At 40.5% G+C, this 25147-nt stretch overlaps 1 protein-coding gene across 1 annotated transcript in view; it reads right to left on the bottom strand.

Annotated features, from left to right (window-relative positions):
* Window positions 1-25147, bottom strand: part of b4galnt4a (beta-1,4-N-acetyl-galactosaminyl transferase 4a) — a 146515-nt gene that overhangs the window by 98568 nt on the left and 22800 nt on the right. The window contains exon 2 of the mRNA XM_030732400.1: window positions 5024-5136. Within this exon, the coding sequence (XP_030588260.1) occupies window positions 5024-5136 (113 nt within the window). The remainder of the gene's footprint in view (window positions 1-5023; window positions 5137-25147) is intronic.

Below are 25147 nucleotides of genomic sequence, written 5' to 3' on the forward strand. Positions count from 1 at the left end.
CCCTGACAGACTGCCAACAACTTAAACAGATTTTTATTATTATTATTTATTTGCAGGGAAGGACAGAAAAAAAAAAGAGGTGCAAACATTTGCTTCTCAGTCGCAGAGACAAACATGATTTTCATCTTTTAAGCAGAAGATCCTGTTCCTCATCTTCACACCTCTCTAGGCTTCTGATTTTCTCCTGTCTCCTTCCATTCGCTCATGTGTTCCCCTTTATACACGTATGTCCTCTTCTTCAGCCTCTCCCATCCTTATATACTTCCCTGAACGAATCCAGGTAAACACTCTATGTGTTCCCTCCATGCTAGCACAGCTTTCTCAATCCATCCAACAACAAACAAGCGAAGCCTTTATGAGAAACTGCAGCTTCTTCTTTACGTACACTAACCCTCACTAACACCAATGATGCCACTGAGCTCCATCTATCAAACTTATCTGTTTGAAAAAATACAGTTCTCATACGCCCCTGCTGTCAGAACCTGCCTCCAAAACACTGCCCAGTTGCAATAAGGTCATTCCATTTTCGTTTAGGTTGTCTATTAATCTTGAGTGCACAAAGCCTTAAGGGATTTTCTCTGTTTTCATCCAAGCTATTTAATTTTATTGTTTGAAACTTCTGAAATGGCAGCTTTAGTGAGCTATTAGTGCAGCACTAAACATTAGAAAAGCTGTACAGAAGAGGTAAACAAAAAAAGAAGGACCCATATACCCATTACATATATTATAGTATTTTAAACTCACTACACCTTCCTCTCTAGGACACACATATACACACACACTCACTTTTGACTACCAGGCCTAGAAACATGGACTACAGATTTGACCTTTGGCAGTGACATTATCTAAGTAAGGAAGTATTCTCAGTGGAGCAGGGTAACATCATCTGAAGGTGTCAGTTATGTTGCTTTAGTTTTTCTTCAAGATGTCCGTGTTGAATAAGAAACAAAGACTAGGGACATATGAAACATACAGGAGCATGCACGCACGCACGCGCACACACATGCATGCGCACACACACACAGAGGTCAAGCACTGCTGGAACAAAGAGCTGCTAAATGGGCACGTAAATTAATAATGAAGAGAAATGCGGTTATAGAGCTGAACAGGAAAGTCGTAAGGGTGAGCCATGTTAACATGCACACTCACACAAAATCACAAACACAGGCGCGCACACACAGAGACACATACACTCGAAAGGAGAACAACAAAGCGGCGTTATAGATAACCATAAATGGAGCTCAGTCCTATACTCTACAGATCATAAATCCAAATAAGCACCTCGTGCATTGGGCCATTCCTATCTCTTATATTGCAATTGTGATGATTTAGTGCATGTTTACTGTCAAAGTATGAACACCATTCATTTAAGTAATCATTATTTAAAGCAAATCAAATCTATCACCTGAGAATTAGGGGACGTCTGACAAAGTGGTGCTATTAAAATTCACGAAGAGCATTCCATAAACTTTCTGAAACATTTTAGTGACTTCAGCAAAATGCTTACAGTGCAGCTGAATTTTTGAGCTTCAGCGGACCAGACTGACTCATTCTGAGAGCCGCTTTTCATTTAACTATTACAAAAGAGAACCTAACACCATCAGGAAGGTTTAGAGTTTAGAGGAAGACCGTTCAGAAAACCCCTGCCGGCTTCCCTTCATGACTCTTATCTGTGCAAGCACATTTCCTAAAGCCTTCACTTAAATCGATTCTGAAGACGACTGCATTTTACAGAATAAGATACATCATCTTCTTCTTATGGCTGGGCCCCTCGGCTAGTCGACAGTTGCACAGCAATGTTTCAACGCTTTGGATTTTAACTTTAAGTGCACCAACTTTTTTTTAATATGTCACAAAAACCCTTGGTTTGGTAACAATAACCTAAAACGAGCATTTCTAGTAACTGCAGTAGTAACTGCAGAGCAGACTGGCATAACATTTAGGAGGAATTCAGATTTCAGAACTGCTTTAGCTCTGACATATTCTTAGGATAGCCATAATCTCAGTGTCAATCCACAGTGCTTCTGTAGGAGTTCCTTTTTTTTCTGTATGGTTACTGTCCCACATTAACTACAACTATAACTAGATATAGTTTCCTAGCTCCTGCCCCAATACCTCCCTTTATTATTAATATCTCTAATTCGACTTTCTAATTATTCATAACTTTATTTATCTGTTCCCTTTGTTTATCTATCGGTTTGTCTTTATTATTTGTTTCTTGTTATTATTAATATTATTATTATTAGTAGTAGTAGTAGCTGTAGCAGTGATTGTGGTAGTGGTATTATGTGGTGGTATTACTATCTGTCCATCTATCTTCTCAGTAATATCACTTTTTGGACTGAATAGAGCCTCACACATCCACATACCCATGCAGCACATCCTTAAAATTCAACACATGGACTCCACTAGACCCCTGAAGGTGTGCTGTTGTATCTGGCACAAAGCTGTTAGCAACAAATTCATTAAGTCCTGTAAGTTGTGAGGTGGGGCCTCCATGGATCGGATTTGTTTGTCCAGCACATCCCACAGATGCAGGATTGGATTGAGATCTGGCAAATTTGGAGGCCAGGTCAACACTTCAAACTCGTTGTTGTGCTCCTCTATTCCTGAACCATTTCTGCTTTGTGGCAGGGCACATTATCCTGCTGAAAGAGGCCACAGCTCTCAGGAAATACTGTTTCATTGAAAGTGTGTACATAGTCTTCAACAATGCTTAGGTAGTTGATCAAAGTAACAACCACATGGATGGCAGGGCCCAAGGTTTCCCAGATGAACCAGCGGAAGCAGTGGGATGCTTCCGCTGGTTTGCCTTCTACCCATAGTGCATCCTGATGCCCAGTGTTCCCCAAGTAAGCAACACACATGCACCTGGCTATCATGTGATGTAAAGGAAAATGTGTACATCAAAACTAGTATATCAGATTAGACTACATCTATATGATCTGCTTTTCAAGGGTTTATGCCTCTTTTCCTATATAACATTCAACACAGCCAGTGAGCATTTAATTACTGCAGATTGTCTGCCTTCGCAGGCTGTTCCTTCAGACCTCAGGTAGTTTTACAGATATCTGGGCCTCAGGCAAGATACCACTTCAAGGTAGAAGGGCTGTCAACATGAGTGGCAAGTGATGGTGTGTGAACCTGGTCAACTGAGGTTTTGAAGAAGATATTAATAATAAATGGCCTGCCTTAAGGCTAGATGATGAATGATGACTCTTCAGAGTATTAAATGGTTTTTTTTTTTTTTACAGTAAAACAAAACAAAACAAAACAAAAAGCAGAAAAGAAACAGCAACAACAATAAAACAACTTTTAAGCCACCCCTCATTTCTGCATATTTTGCTTCCAAGGAACCAGTTCTTGTAACTTTTTAAAATGGTCCAGTGCTTATACTGGACCATTTTCATGTTTCTTTCTGTTGTCCAGCCACTTAACACTGACCTATGAACCAGTCAAGCACAAAAAAAGGCACCTAACTCAAAGGTGAACCAATGTTGTATCTACACATAACAGATAATGTAGCAAATGTAGCAAACATTTAAATAGCATCTTTAGGCACTTTGTTATGAGCAGCCTGTCAAAAACACACACAAATTGCTCTAATTTCTTTTGTTGAATCTATGAAACACGCCAAAAATAGCACTGTTTGACAGGCATGAAATTTGGCCCAACAAGGTGATTCCCGCAGAGCTATTAGTTAGCTATTAGTTTGCCTTATATACTGTATTTCCATTTATGTTGCACACGTTTCAATAAATCCTAGCAAAACAAAGAAATAGAGTGGCTCAAGACTTGCAGAGTACTATACTTTGCTAAAACAAACAAAAGTTTGCAACTTGTCTGAGAAAAGAGAAACTAATGCACAATAGTTTGTATGTTTCCAGATGGTTTTCAATCTCTAAAGACCAAATAACTCAAAATAAGCAGGAGAAAGCGCTATGTATTCCTTTCCATGCAGAAATTATTACAATATTTTTCTTTGTAATCATTCTGAAAAAAAAAATCAAATCACGTTGTAAACAGTTGCATGATGGGTACATGTTTAGAGAAGTGGGTTGTAATGACAGCAGTTTATCACATTTATTTTCACAGCAAGAGTTAGTTTTTTTTGGTTTTTTTTAGAGGATTTTTGATAATAGTCTTCTATTGGACTGCACACTGAAAAACACAGTGGTTTGTCATTTCAACACACAGCTGGAGGAAATCTACCCTGGAGGTTCTGTGCTACTTGAAAATTATCTAAAATAAATGAAATTATCTGAAATTGCTCTACTTTCCACTAAATAAGAATTGAAGTAAAGAAGAAAGACTAAATATGAATTTAAGTGTCAAGATTATCTCTGCGGCTTACTGCTGCATGTACCAAGTGCTAATGATCCCTGGCTGTGGTCCAACTCTGTCTTCTATTTTGCTGTTGAAAATCACTCAGACTAATTTCACATCTCTCGGCGTGGAAACTATCAGAGAAATAAATGCTTGAAGAGGAGGTTAGATTGCATAATATATTCACAATCTAATTTGAGCTGTGGGCTCCCAGAGCTGGAAACATTATTAAAATTCACTGCAGTGGGCGGGGTCAGGAGGCGAAGCTGTGGACGGGCATCAGTGAAAAACAAAAACTTTCTAAACAATAAAATCTGATGACAGATGCTATATCTTTATTTTCCCCCCTTCAACATTAGTCAGTTTCATCAGCATTTTTTTACCTGCATGTCCATGATCGTCCTGTTTATTTGTGTTTAATGTTTTAATTATGATAGGAGGGCACTGCAGTACTCGATTATGACAGAATAAAGTACTAATCAGTGGGTGCACAGTGAGCAAAGCCTTAAGTGTTTGGTGAAAATTATGAACAGGACTATGCGAGTCCCCTACACATAAGCAACAATTTACTTTGCTGCTTAGTCAAAGAGATGTGGGTTGGGTAAGTCTCATGGATTTAGTCAGAGGCGTCACATTAATATTCACTCTTGAGTGGTAAGACAGAAAAGAGGAGAGGCATTAAGAAAGAAACACTTACTGCTGCATCGTCCTCCCTGCTGTCGCTGGTGTCCTCACTCTTGTGGTGTCCGGCTGAGGAGCGAGCGTCCCTCTTTCGGCTGGCGTCGGTCCCCTCCGTCTGTCTCTCTCCATCTGGACCAAGGGGAAACATGGATACTGCTTAGAAAGACAGCAACCACTATTATCCCAATTTTCAGGTTACTGTCATCCACATTTCTACTTTAATCATCATCATTAATAGCATCATTGTCATTCAGATTTCTCTCATTATCATCACCATCATCATTGTTGTCAACAATAATTTGAAGCTATCACTCATTTTTTTTTTCTTCCAACTGAACCTTTCCACTGTCATCAACCCCAGATAAAAGTTTCCAGAGAAAGGCAGATTAAGTGTGAAAAAAATGTAATTGGAAAAGCAAAAGGAGACGAAAGAGAAGAATAAAACCCAGTCCAGGGGGGAAATGTGAAACGGGGGAATGAAAATGGAAAGGGGAAAAAAAAAAAAAAAAAGCAAGATCGACAAATGGAGAGACAGAGAGAATAGCTTTTGCTGGGAAAGCTAGACTGCTGTCATGCCACCGATGGATTATGGGAGTTTTGCTGCACAATGATGACAGTTGCCTTGGCCAGGAGAGAACAATTGGAACTTAAACCTACTCATTACGTATCTGTGTGTGTGTGTGTGTGTGTGTGTGTGTGTGCGCGCGTGTGTGTGTGTGTGTGTGGGGGGGGGGGGGGGGGGGGGCTTTCATGTGTCTGTCACAGAGCATATGTCCAAAATTGCCATTTCTCTGCAGTGCCAGCAACACGTGCACATACTGTACACACACACAGTCACGGATGATCACACTGGCCGACTCAATACAGAGCAGTTACAAGATATGCGGTGCTTTAAGAGAGCCTGGTTATTTGGAGTTACAAGGACCAAATGGATACTGTAAGGGTTCCTCTAAGGGTTTTTACCTCTATGAGGACTTCATATAAAAAGAAGAGAATCCATACCCAATTCAGTCCAATCTCATTTTATTTGTATTGCCCTACACTTGATCCCACTTGGCTGACATGTAATATATGAATGCACAACACTGCTGCAGCCTGGATGGGTTGCCGTAAAAGGTGGCGCCATCGCAATTGACTCCCCAATAAAAAGAAGGAGGGGCCTTGAATGCATTACAGTGAAAGTGGTTCATTACTGTCTGCCTGGCCAGTGTAGCTGCAGTGTATACACACTCATACATCCACACAGCCCCAAGGATATGTGAGCGCGTGTGCGCGCACACACACACACACACACAGACACACACACACACACACACACACACACACACACACACACACAAGGGATGGAATGTGATTAAAAGACAGAATGAGGAGAGCGGGTGGTCATAAAGCATAATGAGAGCTAATAGTTTTCCAATATGTCCCCTTAACAATGAGTCTGAGTGGGCTGAATTGGATGCAGGTGGTTGGGGGGGGCTGAGCTGTGGGATGATTGATGCAGTCAAGGAGAAAGGGAAAGGCAGAGAGGTGTACTTGTGCTCATACTCATTCATGTACAGAAACATAAAGGAACAATTGAAATGCTGTCAAAAAACAATCCAAGCTGAAAACAGAGAGAATAAATAAAATGTTGCCAAAGTGAAAGTTTTCATCTCTCTCATTCAACTTGTCCTGAAAGTCTCGAGCAACCATAATCTCTGCACATGGTTTGCTTTCCTCATTTGTTTGGATATCATTCTGTCTCCCTTCATTCCCTCTGCAATCTCACTGATTCCAGACAACTGTAATAAAAATACGCTTTGATCTGAAAAATTATCATCTTTTTGTGGAACAAATGAAGCACTGGAGAAAATTAGCATGTTCACAATGACTTTCCATAAATAAACTCTATTCCCATCTTTTTCTCTCTCTCATTGTGTCCCCCTAGAACAAAGTGCATCAAAAATGTCACCATAACAAATAAATAAATGACACACATGCACAAACCGGAGAACACAATACCAGCTAGTGGAAGTGGAGGAAGCTTTAAGTGCCGTTTTCATGTCAAACACAGCCACTCGAGCCACAGGAACTGTGTTGCGAAAGCGATCAGCCCGCAGTAGAACTAGATATGGACAGCCTAAGTACAGCCTCCGGGTCTATCAAAGCTCCACCAGATCAAAGAGCAGCTACGCTAAACTTCATCTCACTTCAAGCCTTACGTTGTGGAGTCAAAGAAAAAAAAAAATGCAGGACACTTCAACTTCCGAGTTTTGATCAGGTGCTTGAACTTTTGTCAACTCTTATAAATGTACATTTCCCTGGTGGCACGCGTTCCTTAGATTGATTTAGAAAGCCGTGACATTAAAATACCAACACATAATGTGGCACTGTAAATACAGTATAGCAAATTACCTATGAAAAAATAAATAGCGGGTTCATTTTTTTTATGCCTTATAATTTATCCTGCGCTTCAGTTTGACATTTTGGAATGCATTTTTGTTTCTCTTCTGAGTAAACACTGCATGAGTCACTGCATGAGTCAACTGGCAGCATATCCTCCCGTAACCATTTATCTGCGTCTATTAAGAGTAGGCACTGCACCAGAGAGCGAAGTGAGACACGTTTCTTGTCTTGCATCATTTATGTAAGTGATCACCTTAAATATGAATGCGCACACAGACAAACAAACAAAAATACATAAAAAAAACAGACTTGAATTCTTTGAAGCTGAGTGAGACAGTTTCAACCCCAAAATGAAGACCAACCAAAAAAGGAAAAGCATCTAAAGCCGATTGCAATAAATTGCGATTTGCATGCAAAATAAATATCAAAGCAGCACCGTGAAACAGAGAGCCAAATCCATTACAGCTTTTCTTAATGCCAATAATAAACAGAGAAAAGATTAACCGCATTAGAGTCAGAAAGAAAGAAAGAAAATGGAAAGCAGGTGTCAGAAAGCAGGTGACCAACATGACGAGACGAACTTCCGAAACAGGTTCACTTTTAAATAATTTCTCTTCTTCAAGCCTCTGAAGCACTAAATGCCTATCTGTATAACTGCTTTATCCAGTGAAATGTAATGTGGAAATAAAGATTAGGCTGATATTTTTTATTACATTATAATTATACTTAAATCCTGTGGGGTCATTTTTCAGATTTACAAATGTTTGGAAATATAAAAAAAAAACAAAATATTCTCCTAATTAATTCAATAAACTCTTCAACAACATAAAAAGGAGAAGATAATGAGAACTGTGAGCACCTCTCTCTCTGTGTGTGTGTGTGTGTGTCTGTGTGTCTGTGTGTGTGTGTGTGTGTGTGTGTGTGTGTGTGTGTGTGTGTGTGTGTGTGTGTGTGTGTGTGTGTGTGTGTGTGTGTGTGTGTGTGTGTTTTGAAACATTTGTGGACAAATGTTCAAACATTCATTGCCAACCAGGCCCTCAGCATGTTTTCATAGTCTAAAAAAAGACATTAATGCAAGTGTACCACTGTATGAATGTGAGTTCCTTTCTTAACATACAAACCAAGTGACATGTACTCATGTGCGGCTCCTGAGAATGACTCATAAATAATAACTTCTGCTAGAAAAGAAGTGATTTGATGAACAAATCAAATGGTGCTACGGTAGTAAATCAGCCATGAGGTTGCATCTTCATCCTAAACTGGGACAGATATTGTGCTTTGTAACCAGACTGCTTTGCTTTCCTTCAGTGGTCGTGGGCGCCAACACCATTAAAAAAGACTGAAAGACGGATGTGCAGAAGGACAGCGCAAGTAGACCACGGTGAAATGCGCAAAAGCCACAGTATGGTGCTGGTAGCGAGTCAGGACTCGGCGGCTTTACTGTGACGGGACTTCAAGCCTCAGTGCTGGCTCTAATGAAGTAATGAAGAGCCGACTGGCAGGTTAATGGAAGCCAATTGAGTGTGCGCTCTGCCACCAGCAGGAGACCAAGCAGAATACTAATCCTTGAGGAGCCACCACTCTTGTGTTTCTTGTGTTCTGCCTAATCAGTTCATTTCCCCAACTTCGAAAACAGCAGCACTATTTACTGTGAAGATAAGATGGTGCAGTGCAACTTCTTCAACCTCCAGAGGACAAAGAAAGTGAATAGTTTGTGGAGCATTTTGCAGATTAGATCTTCTGTGGGGTATAATGAAAACCACAAAAAAAAAAAGAACTCTTATCCAAAGGTTGGCACGGGTGCAGTCTGTGGATGTGGGGTGAACTTTGTCCTAGCTTCTTCTTCTTTTTGAGAAGCGAGTAATAAATTCACCTTCCTGGCTGCCCTTTTAAAAGTAATCCTATTCTAAACTCTTTGCCTTTTTAGTGAACTGGAGCTGTCAGCGCGCTCATCGGGGCTGTACGTGTACCAGTTTAAGTGTATGCGTGTACTTTACTGTGTTTGTGCATATATGCATGTATTTTTGTGTGTGTGTGTGTGTGTGTGTGTGTGTGTGTGTGTGTGTGTGTGTGTGTCTCGCATGTCCTTTCATCTTCTAACAAGACTGGCAACTCTGGGTTTCACTTCGAGGTGGTGCTCCACTGTATGTTAAGTGATAGACAGAATGGTGATACAGCAGAATGCTAATCACAGAATCAGAGGAGTGAGTGTAGCAGGAGCTACAGGCACTGCGATGAAGGGCAGTCAGAAGAGAAAAAGGGAAAAGAAAAAAAAAAAAGAAATGCAACATTATGGAAGAGAAAAATAAAACACAGCTGGTTAAAGTAGGACAGGTTTAGTTGAAAGAGATATGAAAAAGCCAAGTCAAAACAAATTAACTAATAATTTATGTGGGGGCCTCCCCCCACACCCCAGGATCTGCTCTGTGCTCAAGTCCCTCTGGTAAACGGGGAGAAATAATAGCAATAACAGCACACGGTTAAGCATGCCAGCTCACAGTGGTTCATGAAGAACGCCAACGGTCATTATCGCAATTTATTTGCCAGTGTTATCTCAAGAGCGGCTCCTACATCGGCTCCTTTCAACTTGCGCAGTCAAGCATACTCAATGTTAAAATGGGACTGGCAACAGAGCTCAAGCAGGAAAGGCACATATTAAATGATTTATGGTTACAGAACATTAAAGTGTCCAAAGGAGGTTAAAAACAATTGGTTGTGCTTAAAACTAAATAGATAGTTATTTTATTTCATTAGTGTTATTGTTTTTTTTTTTAACCAACTGAGTATTGTCTATAAAATATTAAATAACAAAAAAAAAAGACATCAGAAAATCTGCACATATTTGAAGATTTATAGTCGTATTTTTTTCCTACTCTACACCAGACAGCTGCAATTTATGAAGAAGATCGCAAGCCCAAACATTTTTGTCAAACAAAGTTGTTTTATATGCTGCAGTTGTTGCTGGAGGTGTAAACTCTGTGCTTGTAGCATGGTCAGAGTACGGGATGTTAAATGCATACTGAAAAAATCATGAATCAAGCCTGTTTAACCTGAATATTTTTAAGCAGGAACTCCAAAGTACAAGATCACCTTGAGAGGATGAGGGGTGACCCCGAGTACGTGAAATGCAAACATTTGTCTGCCATTTGCCAACTCAAACATGGCTTCTCATGTGGTCATGCAGCTACAGCTATTCTGCTGTTTTGTGCATTTGTCAAATTTATATTTTATTGAACTTTAATTATTTTTTTAAAAAGGTTTGCTATTGCAATATTGTAATTTTATAAATCCAAATCCATGGTTGGAGCCAGGTCCACATAGCAGTGTGCAAAGTTTAGACCATAATGTTTTGTAAAATTTAATTGACTTTAGAATCCTTTTCTTTTTCTGTGGCATCCTCAGCAGTGTTTCGGCGTTATACTGCACACCTACTATATGAAATCATCCCAGAGCCTCACTTTCATATTAAGACATGAAGACTGTGCAGCTCAGCGGAGCACACCAAGGTCACCATCATGTTTCTGTAAACATTCTGAGATTATGAAAAGGGTAGCTGTGGCATTATTTTTGCTACAGGCAGCCATATGAAGGAAAAAAAAAAAAAAAAAAAAGCTGGTCAGCAACAATCCCTAAGTAGATGCTGGCATTCAAATGAAGCTTAACACCTGGTATCAAGGGGCCTAATTTGTGCAAGAAAATACGCCCACACATTTACCACTAGCCTGTTCTTTGCAACACAAGGCAGGACTGATGGATGACTTCATGCTGTTTACTTCAATTTCTAACCCTGCTGTTAGTGTATCACAACAGAAATTAAAATGTGAAAGTCGTAAGAGAGTAAAGCATTTTAAACAGTTTGGTTAACAATGTTTGGTGGTTATGTGACTACAGTATAATCTTCTGATACTTCAAGGTTTGACAAACTGAATTCAGACATGGCTGTTCCCCAAATACTATTGTACTGAGCTGCTAACAAGCATTTATCTCCCTGTTAGCTTAAATAAGTTTAGTCATCTGGCCCTGTCCTTCCTCGCTGCCAAGGTGGTTTTGCATGCTCAACTGCAGCCGACTATGTTTTGCTTTCCTTTATTGCACTAAAATCCCAGCAGGCCAGCTGTTTCTGAGATGCTGAAACAACAATGTCAGAAACTGCGGCAGCAACACTTAAAATGACTTTGCTTATACATCATGCCTACTCTATTATTAGAGTGATCTTCTTGATCATTTCTGCAGTCACATCCTGTAATTTGCTGTTATGAGACGGCCAATAATGGGAATTAAGATATGTAGAACTAATGAATGTGTGCTTAAAATTTGGAGGGACACAAAGTAAAAATAAAAACACAAACATGAGAAACCCTAAGGCATGGTAACAAGGTGTTTGGACCAGACAGTGATTTTATAGGAAGAGTGGACAGCAGGCATGCACAGTAACAGCATGCGCTGAGTAAATTATTGACGAGTTGATCTCGTCTACCCCGTGAGTACACTGTAACTCCATCTCAGTGACGTAGGCTGTAGTCCCCTTGAGCTTGCACCACCATTGTGTGGGAACACTAAATACACCCCTCGCCTCTCTCTATTGGGGAAGAAGATTAAAATTGCATAGGAAGATGAAACAAAAGGCTGCAGCTTTTAAGAGCACGAGAATGGGAGAGAGAAAGTGAGATCAAGTGAGAGGGGACAGGTTGCAAAAGTGGAGAGTGAAAGAGGGTAAGAGGAAGGGGATTATACCGAAAGTCAAGTGGGAGACAGGCACAATGGTGGAGACTAAAGGGAAACGAGTGGGATGCAAATGACAGACTGTAAAAGAGAAAAGAGGTGTGTAACCATGGGCAAAGAGCCAAATTTTTCCCAGCTGCTCACATGTTCACTTCAATCAGCCATTACTCAATCAACCATTCATTGACTGCTTATTCCTTCTCTATTCCAGTTCCCCTCTCTCTGTAATGCATTTTCAATACACTGAGCTAGTTTTTACAAGAGAGCTTGTAAACTTTACAAGGCGCATGGCGTTTAACTCTGCAATCAGGCATTACCGTATGAGACATGGTTGACACAAGCAAGCGCAAGATGTCTAACTGTTGTGGCAGAATAGTTTCTTAATGGGCCTTTAATGACCAATAGTCAAGCATCCATGCACACACACACACACACACACACACACAGGGTGGCATGGCAGGGGGCAACTTAAGTGTAGCAGGCTTCACTGGGGCTCTGCTGGCCAAATGGAGCTAGCTAATTATAGCAAATAAACTGCACTGATCTGTGCCATTAGCTGGTCAGTAATGAAGCAGAGTGGAGGGCTCCTTTGACACTGATGAATAGGCCTGGCTCTGAGTGCTGCACTCCCTGGCCTTCAGTTCAGCTCTAACAACACAGCTTTCTGAGTAAAGTGAGAGTGCATTAAGAGAAGGAGCATAACAAAGCTTTGGAGATGAGATAAACAGAGACAAAAGGATTGTGACAGAGAGGAGCGAGAAACAACAAACGGGAGATAGAGAGGACTTGATGGGAGGAAAGATAAAAACACAGAGGGAAAGTGTGCTTGTAGGCCTGTGGGTGTGTAGGGCAGAAAAAAAAAAAAAGATTGCACAGAGATGCATAATGTGCTGTAATCTGGGTCAGGGGCAAGGAGGTCCCATAATATCTCTTTTACCCTTTCCTCTAAGCTTCTGTAATGTTTTGCACTTCATTAATAGCCATCTAAAGCCAGTTAGGAAAATTTAAATAACAAAAAACAAAATGCCTTGATGGAGAGAAACATAAAATCAAAGCTGCAACACCCAGCATACACTCAACGATTAATAGACAGCCTGAAAGGAAACAGAATGACCTTATTGCAAAGTCAGGCTAAACACACACACACACACACACACACACACACACACACACACACACACACACACACACACACACACACACACACACACACACACACAAATACTTAATAGGGTATTGTAGCAAATCTAATGAATAGAATCAATTAAGCATTTGCATTTCAGAGCAGATGATTTTGGCAATTTACAACAATGGGGATCAGTGTGAGGTCTTTTGGTTTCACAATGAAAGTCAGTGCGTAAGAACTTTGCTCATTAATATTACATCTACAGTAGCATAAATACTAAAGGCAAGCTTTAGCCTTTCATTTCTGCACATTTGCAGTACTTAGCATAGTGTGGAAACGCAGGGAGTAGCATTAAGTAGTCAACAGTTTACATCCACAATCAGGATGTGTCAGGAAGTGCTCACAGCCTATCCTGAAACCATCTGGACTGTAATGAAGTTTAGAGCTGACTCTAGTTGAAATTTTAACACAAATATTATCTGCTCTTACATTTTTCTATGCTTCTACAGTCATCAAATTTTTTGCCATCTCACTAGGACCTAGGTGATTACAAGCGGCGCATAAAATAGGGCAACTGAAGTAAATTGAGTCAATGTATAGTTTGTATTGCTTCTATGCAGGCCATGAATTAATCAGGAGGTTGGTGGTTCGATTCAGTCCACAACGATTACAACCCTGTAGCATCCCAGTGCAAATTACTGACCCTCAATTTCCATCAGTGTGCAAGTTTGTGTATAGACAGGAAAGTGCTATGTACAGAATAAAGCAAGATACAATTCAGTCCATGTCCCATCTAGCTGGGCCGGTTTTAGGACAGGGATGTTGTGTATAACCGTCTGATTCCTCTGATACATGCTGGTACACTCTTCCCGCTAACCCTTAGATGGCTGTCTGCCTCCTCCTATCTCCTCGTCCTGCTTAGTGCCCAGGGCCACCCTGAACTTCACTGGCCATCTTGAGACCTATAAGGCCTGCTGTGGCCCTATGCAGCATTGCCATGGAGACAAGAGTGTAAAATGAAACATTTTCATCAATGACATGACACATCCAAAAAAAAAAAAAAAAAAGAAAAGAAAGACATGGGACCAGGCAGTGAGAAAGGGAATATGTTAAGAAGCTACAGCAACCACAAAGAGACAAATGACAGTGGCCACTGTAGATGAACTATATCCGAGTGGGCAGGTGCGCGCGCACACACACACACACACACACACACACACACACACACACACACACGCAACTGCTGTGTGTGCTTTACACTAAATGGAAACAACACTAACTCTGGGAAAATACCTTGATGCACCTATGTGTTGCATTTGCATCAATGCAAATAAACACTTAAAGGGTTCGGAGTCTTCATAATGATGGTTTTAATTACAGCACTATGAGCAAGTGTACAGGGATACATAATGTAGGCACAGACATACCACTATTTAATCCTCACAGTTGCCAGTGACACCCAGAGTCCCCTGCCCCAATCAGTGCAGGAGATAAGGAGACTACTCTGAGCCCACAGAGAACCACAACTGTCAAAGCTGATGTGTCACTGGGGAAGGAATTAAAGCAAGTGCACAGGGGTTGCACGCTTCTTTGAGTGCCCCTCTCTCATTAGCATACATTTGTAAACAAAGAAATTAAGGCAACGAGTGCCTTGGTGCTAGGCTAGTGCGGTGCCATGCTGTTAGCGAGAGTCAAAGCCAAACAGAGCATCTAAATGAGGTGAGAGCTTTGGAGGAGACCTTTCTGTGATAATTCATCCATCTTCTGTGCTCTTGACAGCTGAGCAGCTACACTGGAAGACAATAAGTGAAAAGCCTGGTGTGTCTGTTCCAGCCCCCCCCCCCCCCCCAACCTAAAAAAAGTTGAGGTCCAGGCTTCAAGTTTTGTAGTACTAAGCTGTGTGAGCCAGACATATTTTTTAAGGCACTTTTCTTTTGGAGCAGGAAGAAAAGGTTTTAGAAAAAGGAACACTAAGGAAGAAGAAAAATGGGAATTTCAACAGAATTAAACTACAGCATTTCAGAGATCTCAAACACTAACCTTTAAATGACCTGTTTACTATCTCTCCACCTTTTTGTCTCCCTCGCGGGCATCATTCTCTACTTCCCTTTATCCTCGCTACCTCATTCTGTGCCATCTTGTTTGCAATTACTCTTCCTACACACTTTGTATTTATTATCCCCCTTCTTTTCCACTTTCTTTCTTCATCTCAATCACTCACTTCAGTCATCTGATGTGTTGGAAGCAATTAATACTTGAATATGGTTTCAGTGTAGAAGCCCCAATGTGGTCATTATCTTCCACCAAGTGTCATATTATCGTCATTCCAATGAGTCATTACTTCACAAGGGTGGTGATGGGGAGAAGACAGATATAACAGATAAAATAGGACTCTAAAAAAGTAAGTGTTGAGATGGTGAGAGAAGAATAAAAGATGGAAGAAGACAGGAGAGAAGAAGGACAGAGGCAGTGCCTAAGAAAAGTGGAAATGGTGATATGTTACATTCAAGGAGAAGGGGGAGGAAAGGGAGATGGAAGTGGAGAAGGAGGAGGACAGAAACAATAATAGCCTTGTCTTATCACTGTACAGTGATAAATTCCCTTCTCAGCAGGGAGTCAGTGGCCAGGCCGGGCCCAGGCCCGATGACAAACCACCTCCACCCTGCACTGCAGTACTGGCTATTTATGATCAGGAATATATACGAGCCAGCCACGAAGCCAGCGGGGCCCCAATTCATCTTGGGTTGTTGTTGTCACTCTCGGGCCCTGGTGACAACTTCAAATGGGGATACTCCTTCACATCCCCCAACTCTGCCCTCAACTCTGACAGACACTTCAGCACATCATCCTCTGCTTACTGGTAATGATTCACTGTTATGAACAATTTTTCATCTATGTACATTTCATTGCTGAGCATAACCAGTGTGTTTTGTGGTATATATGACATACGTCTTGATTGTTACCTAGCCACATGTGAGATCTGACTTTAAACCAATAAGGTAATGGGTAACCAAATGTTTTATAGTGCTTAGCTGCAATAATGCAGCGAAGCCTTATTACATATTAATCAACTTATTGGTAGCATAACAGGAAATGCCTAGTCAGCATCTCTGTAATGAACAACAGTGGGATTACAGCAATTACTTTTTGAAGTGTTAGAGGCAAATTTAAAATTGTTGCTGTGGTGGAGATTTTGAGGAAAGAAAACATTATGGTTTCCTTTTAATTTAAGAAAGCAGGAACACATAAAACATGAACATGCAAGCGTATAAAACTGCAAGGCAATTATTCTCCCTCATCAACCAGCCCAACTTCAGTTAGCTACTTATCATCCTACAAAAATCCCCCAAGACTGCTGACCCCAAATCAGTCACTAAGGACAGAGAGCTCCAAAAAAGCAGAACACAGGGTACACTCTAGCAATTAAATCATGCACGCTGCTGTGATTGTTTGCATTTTGTTTCTTGTGTCTGTTTACCTCTTTACAGATTCCTCCTTTGCATAAATTATTCATGGGTGTTCCTTTTTGTATCCTCCAGCAACAGCAGAGGCTGGTCACGTGGCAAATATGAAGGCAAGAACACAATCCACTGATAGACATTTCTGACAGTGGTTTAGAAATGAAAAGGACGGAAGGAAAGGCTGCTGTTAAGCTCTGGCATAAAGCACACGGAGATCAGCCAAATGCTCTATTCTTTATATGCCAATCCAAATATAAAGCTTCTATACGTGAGAATTTGGACATTTGCAGACATTTATAGTGCAGAAAAACAACAATTTGCTACGCATTCCCATTTTGTGAACATGGTTTGTTCGAGTAGATCTCAATTGTTTATGGAAGATATGGAATGTACAGACTTCTCTCCTGCAGCAAACTGACAATTGAAAATCGATGTAATTGAGTTTAGTCACCAGAAGAAATGGAATATATTCAAAGGGGCCAGGAAGTGTTACTGGGCACCCCTGAGCAATAATATGGCAATAATCCACCAATCCTATTGCTTTAATGTGGAATAAAAACATGAGATTGTCCTTTAATGTGAAAATTGTGAGAGATTCTGGAGCTACATCCCCTCCAACAGAGACTAAATTATATGCTGTGGAAAAAGTATATTATCAAATGCTGGGGCTATGTAGCAATTCAGTAGTTCTTGTATACAGCACCTTTTGATATTTGGTGTGTGCCTCTTTGTGTGTATGTCTGACATGGTTTTGTTGATCATGACAGAGGGTCCTATTACTAGCATCTTTGCAGCTTTCAGCTTTACATGTTCTGGTTTTCATCAGTATCATCTGCAGAATTCAAATGATAAACAGCTTGAAAATGTAATGTAAAAATTACAGTATCTAAATGCTGTTTTTAATCAGTGAAGCTGGTCAGCACTAAACTTTCCATTTTCCTCTCTAGTGACACAGGTAATGTACAAATAAAAAAAAAAAATGGATTTCTAACTATGAATGGTTGCCAATTTTAAAAAAAAAAAAGAAAAGAAAAAAAATGTAGCAAACGAATGCTGCATGTTGCTGTGTGAGTAATTGAGAAAGCAAACTGACAGCTCCCTTCCATTTTTAAGGTATTGTCAAGGGAGAAGGCATTACTAGGGTGAGAAGAGTGTGCTACAAATTCATTTTAATGTGCTTAATTGAACAGATGCCTAGCTTGCTCAGTGTTTGAGCACAGGCAGAGCTTCAATCAATGTGTTTTTTCCACTAATTTGCAAAACCAGATCAGAACATGTCCAAACACGGTGTGAGGATATCTCAGGATTTTGTGTTGCTCTGTTTGTCCATATCTTTAACCAAAAATAAGAGATAAGTTAAAACTGTGACATAGATGTTACCTACTTAACCTAAGTAAAGTAAACATTAAACTGAATGTGAGCAAACAGGGACAGAATTAGCATTTCAGTGCAATAAGCAAAGTACTTTATGAGAATTATGTAATCTGGAATAAAACATTATTAATCATTATGATTCTTCAAAAAAAATGTTTCATTTTATTTTCTTTTAAGCAGCTATTCTACAGTCACACTAGTTTGGAGACTGCAGCACCACCAAAATTACTGTGACCATGTGCCATAAACTTGTAATCTCATTGCTTTTGACATGGTTGTTTCAAAAGACAGGACCGGGTCTGCGATCATTCACGGTCAGATGCTGTCGTCAAAGTGACTTTGGCGTGTCAAGACAGCGATAAAACAGCAATAAAACTGAGTCAGTTTGCTATCAGTCTGCGATCGAATGGGGTCAAAAATGCAATAACATGCAATCCTTTTGTGACAATACACCAATTAACTGTGATAAATCAGGAAAAACTGCAAATCTGTTGCCGTTTAGACAGAAAAATATCAGATTAAACAGAAATTCACATTAACTATCTTCATTCAGAGTCCAGCCAGAATCTCATAGATCTGAAACAGAAATTCAGAATTCCTTCACAAATGAGTGCAAAGTGACATGAGTACTCAGCATCCTTGCTTTTTTATAGGACCATAACTAAAATACAGCCAGTTGAGTTGAGTCCCTTATTGCAAAGAGATGCTTCTCAGACAAGTTGCGCTGATTGGCAAGGATGTGTTGGCAACCTGTTTGCATTTATAATCTGGACAGCAGTCACTTCCAAGTTGTCACCAGTCTGTCTGACTGTGATTGCAGGCAGTCTGAGTTGGACTGTTTGAAAACAGGTTGCCCCCCACCAGGCCGTAAGTTTAACCTTGTGACTGAAAGTGCCTCAGCCACTGAGCGACCAGTTGGTCACCACAACTACTTGCAATCAGTCACCAAATGCAAAAAATAAATAAATAAATGCCATCACCAGGCAACTACCAATTTTCATGAGAAACCACCACTTTCTCATGTTTATCATTTTAGATGTTTGACATGTGGAATGTTGTCTGTTACCTGTGCTGTACTGTCACCCATATTCAAACTTATTTATGACCTACTGAGTCAAGTGATGTATACCTGATTGAAACCTTCGTCAAACACATAGGTAACAACAACATTGTACAAACATGAGATTTTTCATTCTGTTTAACCTCAACTAATAAGAACTTGACAGGAGGGGCACTAACTGATAATGCTTGACATGTAAACTAGCTTTCACTGTCCTCTGTGGACCTTTGCGGTTATCTCTCTGGGAAACCAGGCATTCACCCTGTAGGAGGGATTAATTTTGAAAACCATCGCCTTGGGCAACAATGTTGACCCGAGCATGAGCTGGAGGCAGAAAAGCAGATTTCGATCTGTTACCATTCGCAATACTAACATTACTATCCTGCAGTCGACTTACATACCTACAGTAGAGAAAAAACAAGACTTCCCCTGAGTCGTGAGCTAGTATTAACCTGACACAATTGTTACATCCTCTCTCCTTCGATTGCAGCAGTGTTCTTAGCATCTCTGCTTCTAGTTGCACCTTTTTTTTTTTCTGGTTGCACCTTTCTTCCATCTCTGAATTTCTTTTTACTGTTTTGTTTTGCAATTCCCATTTCCCTTCACAATCTTTAGATTTTAGTTAGCATGACAAGCAATTAAGAAAAATGATGGATGGATGATCAACACTTCAATACAAAATCATGCAATACTGTGTAATACTGATTCTAAAAATACATTTTCCTGAGGAAAAATAAAAAAATAAATAAAAAAATAAATCACTAAAATATTACCTTATAAAGGGAAAGTCGGCATCTAACAATATAAGTATTTAAGACAACTTTGGCAGCTTTTTAATTGAACTATTGCTCTTCAGTTGCATAACGTCATCAGGCACAGTGTGATTTGTGGCTGTCCGAGACTCAAAAGCACCAACAAGAAAGAATCATTACATGCCAATGAGGATGTAATGTGGAAATACTTGCAGTAAATAACTGCAATAATTGTATGTGTTGCAGCTTACAATTCAGTAGGTATTATCACACAGCCTCCACGTATCAAACTCGATGTCCTACACCAGCTTATTGGTTTATCTATGTCACACAATGAGGCTTATAGTGAACTTACACAATTACTGAAATCTCACAGCATGCAGGTGTCTTAACAGGCATTACCTTATCTTTAGGTCTCATCCCCTATTCAATTCAAGCTCCTGAAGAGTGATCAGTGCATGCCAAAGGAGTAGAAATGTGAAAGAAGTCTGCCGACTGTGCAGAAAAGAAGGCAGTTAGAGGAAGTCTGTCTCTGCTAAAGACAAAAGCTCATTCTGCTTAGATTGGACTCAGTGAAAGCATGGCCTTTGCAACAAGTTATGCAAAGACTGAGGACATTCAACAAATAGGCCAGACAACATAGCATTGTAAGGAGGGGGCCCAGACTGTCACTCTGCTATTGTTGCTAAACACATCTACTACGCACGTTGAACAGTAGAAAATAAAGGGTATGGACCACAGTGCAGGGTGCAGGCGTGTGGGTGGATAAGTATGGCAAGGACTCAAAGCTAGACAAATTACAGGCTACAAACACAGTTTAACCAGACATCATTCTTTATAACCACGATATATACGGTGAGAGACAGGAACAGAGATAAATAGGAAGAGAGAAGTAATAGGAAGAAGCAAATGAGAATGACAGAAAGAGAGAAAAGGACAGTGGCAAAAATAATGAGATGAGACAGAGGACGACCTTAATCAGCCACTTGTCAGGATGTACACGTGCATGCACAAGCACACACATATATACACTGACACACACACACAAAAATACCTACAAACCTGGTTGGTGTGTATTTGCACAGCAGCACTCTGTTTCATTACAGGACCATTTCCCCCCACTAATACCCAGACAGGAGCTGGTGATAAGGAATGTACAAACTCTCCTCAGTACACAACATCTCATTTGAGCAGAGGAAATTGGAACGAAGAGGAGAAAGGAGAAGTGCGCAGAGAGGTGAGGGGGACAGCGGATGAGGAGCAAAAGGAGTGGACGGAAGAGTGGAGGACAGCGGTGGTGAATGAATGTTTGCAAGAGCAGAGATAAGCCTGGTCCACCTCGTGCAAAGGTGTGAGTCTGAGATTGGGGGACGAAGGTGAGAAAGGGGAAGGGAACAGAGGGCGAGCGGACAGAGTTGGAGACTGAGAGAGGTAAAAGAGCAGAGAAAATTATTTTCCTGTACTTCTTTTTTTTATATATTAGCAAACTGCAGGATTAAAAATATGGGGAGAACCACAGCAAACAGAACGCTTGATGGTTTGCTGGAAAACGCAACTACATAAAGCGGAGCAGGAGAAAAGAGAGAGCAAAGACAGAGGTGGGGTACATCCCAATTCCTGTAATTGCGCGGGCATTTTCCTCACATAGCCTCTCCCACTGAAGATGTAAAGAACATGACAGGAAATACGTGAGAGAAGAAAGAGGAAAATAGTTTTGAAAGAAGTAAGAAGTTCTTCTTAAATGGCTTCCAAAGTGCCATACATCTCTAATGATGGTGGCACAGCAAGTTCAGCTGTCAGTCAGTTTTGTGTTCCCTTTCCCTCATTTCCAGTTTGTATTTGTCCCCAGAAATAATTCTAATAAGGATTCTCACCTCACACTGCTCTTTTCATTTTTCAGTACCTGTTTGACAAAGTTCAAATTTACTAAAAACCCATGTCATGCTCAGATGAGTCGCACACAAGTAATATTTCTACCCACGGGAACACGTTTTCTAAATTCAATGGCATCTTCTCAAGTTGTGTCTATAAATTCACTATTTAATAACACATTTTATCATTACATTGTTTTAGGGAAAAAAAATACTTTCAATCTCACATGTTACTGAACAGAAGTGACAGATAACTAAAATGCAGGCAATACTTTACAGTAAGGGTACATCAGTTAGCATGAATTTATTCATGAATTCATGCTTGGAAAAGCATCATGTAAAACCACATGAACTATCAGGAACATGCACAAATTAAGAGCATTTCATGCATGCCTTGATCCAAAAACAACTGATTAATGCAACAACTAAAGTGTTTCAATCAAGATTCATGTTTTTTTAATAACATTCATGTTTTCATAGTCAACTCTGCAGGTCATGGAATGGGCTAAAAAAAAATAAAAATTGCAGTAAGCAGTGATGACTGATGATGATGATGATGAGAAATACTCCTTCCATCCAACCATCCATCATTCAGGGTTACAGGGTGGCTGGAGCCTATCCCAGCTGTCATATGGCAAAACGTGGGGTATACACTTGACAGGTCGCCAGTCTATAGCAGGGTCAACACAAAAAAATTAGCTTCCTTAGAGCCCACTCGTCCCCATTTTTGTATACAGCATCTGTGTTGGTCTTCCAGTTCAGCTCGCAGTTTATGCGGATGCATGGACACCCAATTACTTGTGCTCCTCCACCACATCAACATCCTGTCCCGGGATAGACACGGGCTGTGTTGCCATCCTCCTCCTTCTGAAGTTGACCACCACGTCTCTGGTCTTCTTCACATTTAGAAACAAATGATTCCCCCCAGACCACAAAAATCCACTAGTGCTCTGTACTCCTCCTCCTGCCCATCACTAATACATCCAACCACTGCAGAATTATCATTGTATATCTGTAGGTGGCATGACTCAGAGTTGTGCTGAAAGTCTGAGGTGTACAAGGTGAACAGGAAAGGAGACAGCACATCCCCCTGTGGAGCTCCTGTACTGCACATCACCAAATCAGACAGAGCACTGCCCAGTCTCGCATACTGTGGCCTGCCCGTCAGTTAGTCAGCAATCTGCAAGATGGTGGACATCATTACTGACCTTTCCTATACCTTCTCTCTCAATAGCAGTGAATATATATACTCTTGCATAATGCCTCATGACGTCAGAGACTAATGCTAAAGTGATGATGGAGTCAGGCAAATATACTGCACAGTATATCACCAATAGATTCCCAGTAACGGAGGGCATGTGTCCTCCTGCTGGCTGCTTTTTTTTTTTTTTTTTTTTTGTATTTTCACCCAAGGGTTTCCCTTCACACTCCTTGCTCCTCAAAGCAGAAAAAAAAAACACAGTGGAACAGGCTTTGTGATGCTGAAGTGAAACAATTTCTGGGTCATGCAAGGAGCGAGGACAATCACTTCAGGGAAAGGGATGCAACACCAATGCCAGCAAAACTACTTAAGGCAAAACTGAAGGGTCAAAGGAAACAAAAACAAGTAGTATGACACATACACAGCAGCAACAATGCACATGATGTTCATTGCTCAAGACAATAGGCCAGCAGCACTCACACTTTGGCCTGCATTGAGGGTCACAAGAAAATACTGAGGGCGTGACAATATTACTTGTAACACAAAGTAAAATGACTATGGGCTGTTTCAGGGAACATGGGTAACACTAAACTCCTGCCAGGAGCACAGTAAAGTCTATGTTAAGAGATCACAAAAATGGAGAGTGAGGGGATAAAAATCTTACTCACTACAGCAAATCTAGCCATAAGGAACGCTGCCCAATTTGTATTCATCCGTACAAACAGGGGCAAACAACCGGGGAGGACAGCAAACACTCATGCATACACTGCAGGGTCCTTGCTATGGGCATGCAAACACGCATCAGTGATACAGTAAGCACTGAGAAAAATAAGCAGAGGAGCAGAGACACACAAGTGTTATGTCTCACATTAAAAAGCAAATTGATATAGAATGGTTAGTAATATGTTTCCCATCCTTTCATCCACAAAATTCATTGTAGTCTGCCAGTAAAGTTTGCAAAAGATTGATCTACTGTAGTGTTTACAGGATGTAAACTGTAGAAAATTAAATGTGAATGAATGTTGTTTTGTTATAAAATACAATGTAGGGTGAATGAATTTCTGCAGTATATCTATGAACAAATTCCATTTCCATCCTTAGCAGCCTCCACCCATCTGTTCCCACTCTGTGTAGCATCCATCACAGAGCCTAATGGTGGACCAATACTGTCAAATGCCTACTGCTCAGGATGAATGGAGCACCTATTCACCACCCTTGACCATGCTAGCGCTTGACATCAGAAACCAGGTCAACAGAAGATAAAGAAGGCTGCTGATCAAGCATGCACAATCACTATCTCCCAAGCAAATGTGCAGACACATGTGCACATATGGTCCAGCTGTGTATTCACTTATAACCCACAGCATGTCAGAGATGAATGCAGGGAAGAAAGTAATTGCTAAATCTAAAATCAAAGGCAAAGGAAAAGCGATTTCTCCCAGTTATTTTGTGTTCATGCACAACAGTCCCTCTGGTGAGGCTCCCCCCCTTCTACATTTCCTTGACTGTAAAAATGAGTGAGAGAGGGGGGAAAATGATAGCATCTTACTGAAATGCCTTTAGACAATCAGGGAGAAAAGATGCACTATTATTATCAGGAAGCCCAGAGGCATGATTACTGGTTGAGGCAGCCAGTTACATTGAAGCCATGATTGCCATGATTCGTTGATTCCCTTAAATTTTAGCAGCCAGCTGAAAAAAGAAATACTGGCAAGATGCTCTTGGCCAATTGAACTGCCCGATTAAAGAAGTAAGAGAAAGAGGAGGGTACAGTGAGACCCCAGATTGTTGGTCTATTTCCTCAAAGAGACTGCAGAGGATATATCAGTGTTCTGTAACTTTAAGAACATCATGTAGCTCATTATTCTATTTACATTAGGGAACAATGAGGAAGCAAAAAAAAAAAAAAAAAAAAAATACAGAGGCAGAGTTTTGTCTATGCAAACTTCAAAGCAGTCACCAGATAGCTTAGATGGAAAAAAAAAATCCCACATAAACATATAGTCAAAAATAAATATTGATTAATGCTTATTTTAAATGAAGCAAAGATCTCATATCATATAAGACAGGAATGGCTGGCAGGCAGAAAAGCAATCTCAGGGAATCGTGTTTCTATTCACAAACACACACAATAAAAACACTGGAAAGAGCCCTTAGAGGGTTGGTTAGGTCTAATCCTGCCCCAACT

Source organism: Archocentrus centrarchus, chromosome 6 (genome assembly GCF_007364275.1).
Source record: "Archocentrus centrarchus isolate MPI-CPG fArcCen1 chromosome 6, fArcCen1, whole genome shotgun sequence".
Classification (NCBI taxonomy): domain Eukaryota; kingdom Metazoa; phylum Chordata; class Actinopteri; order Cichliformes; family Cichlidae; genus Archocentrus; species Archocentrus centrarchus.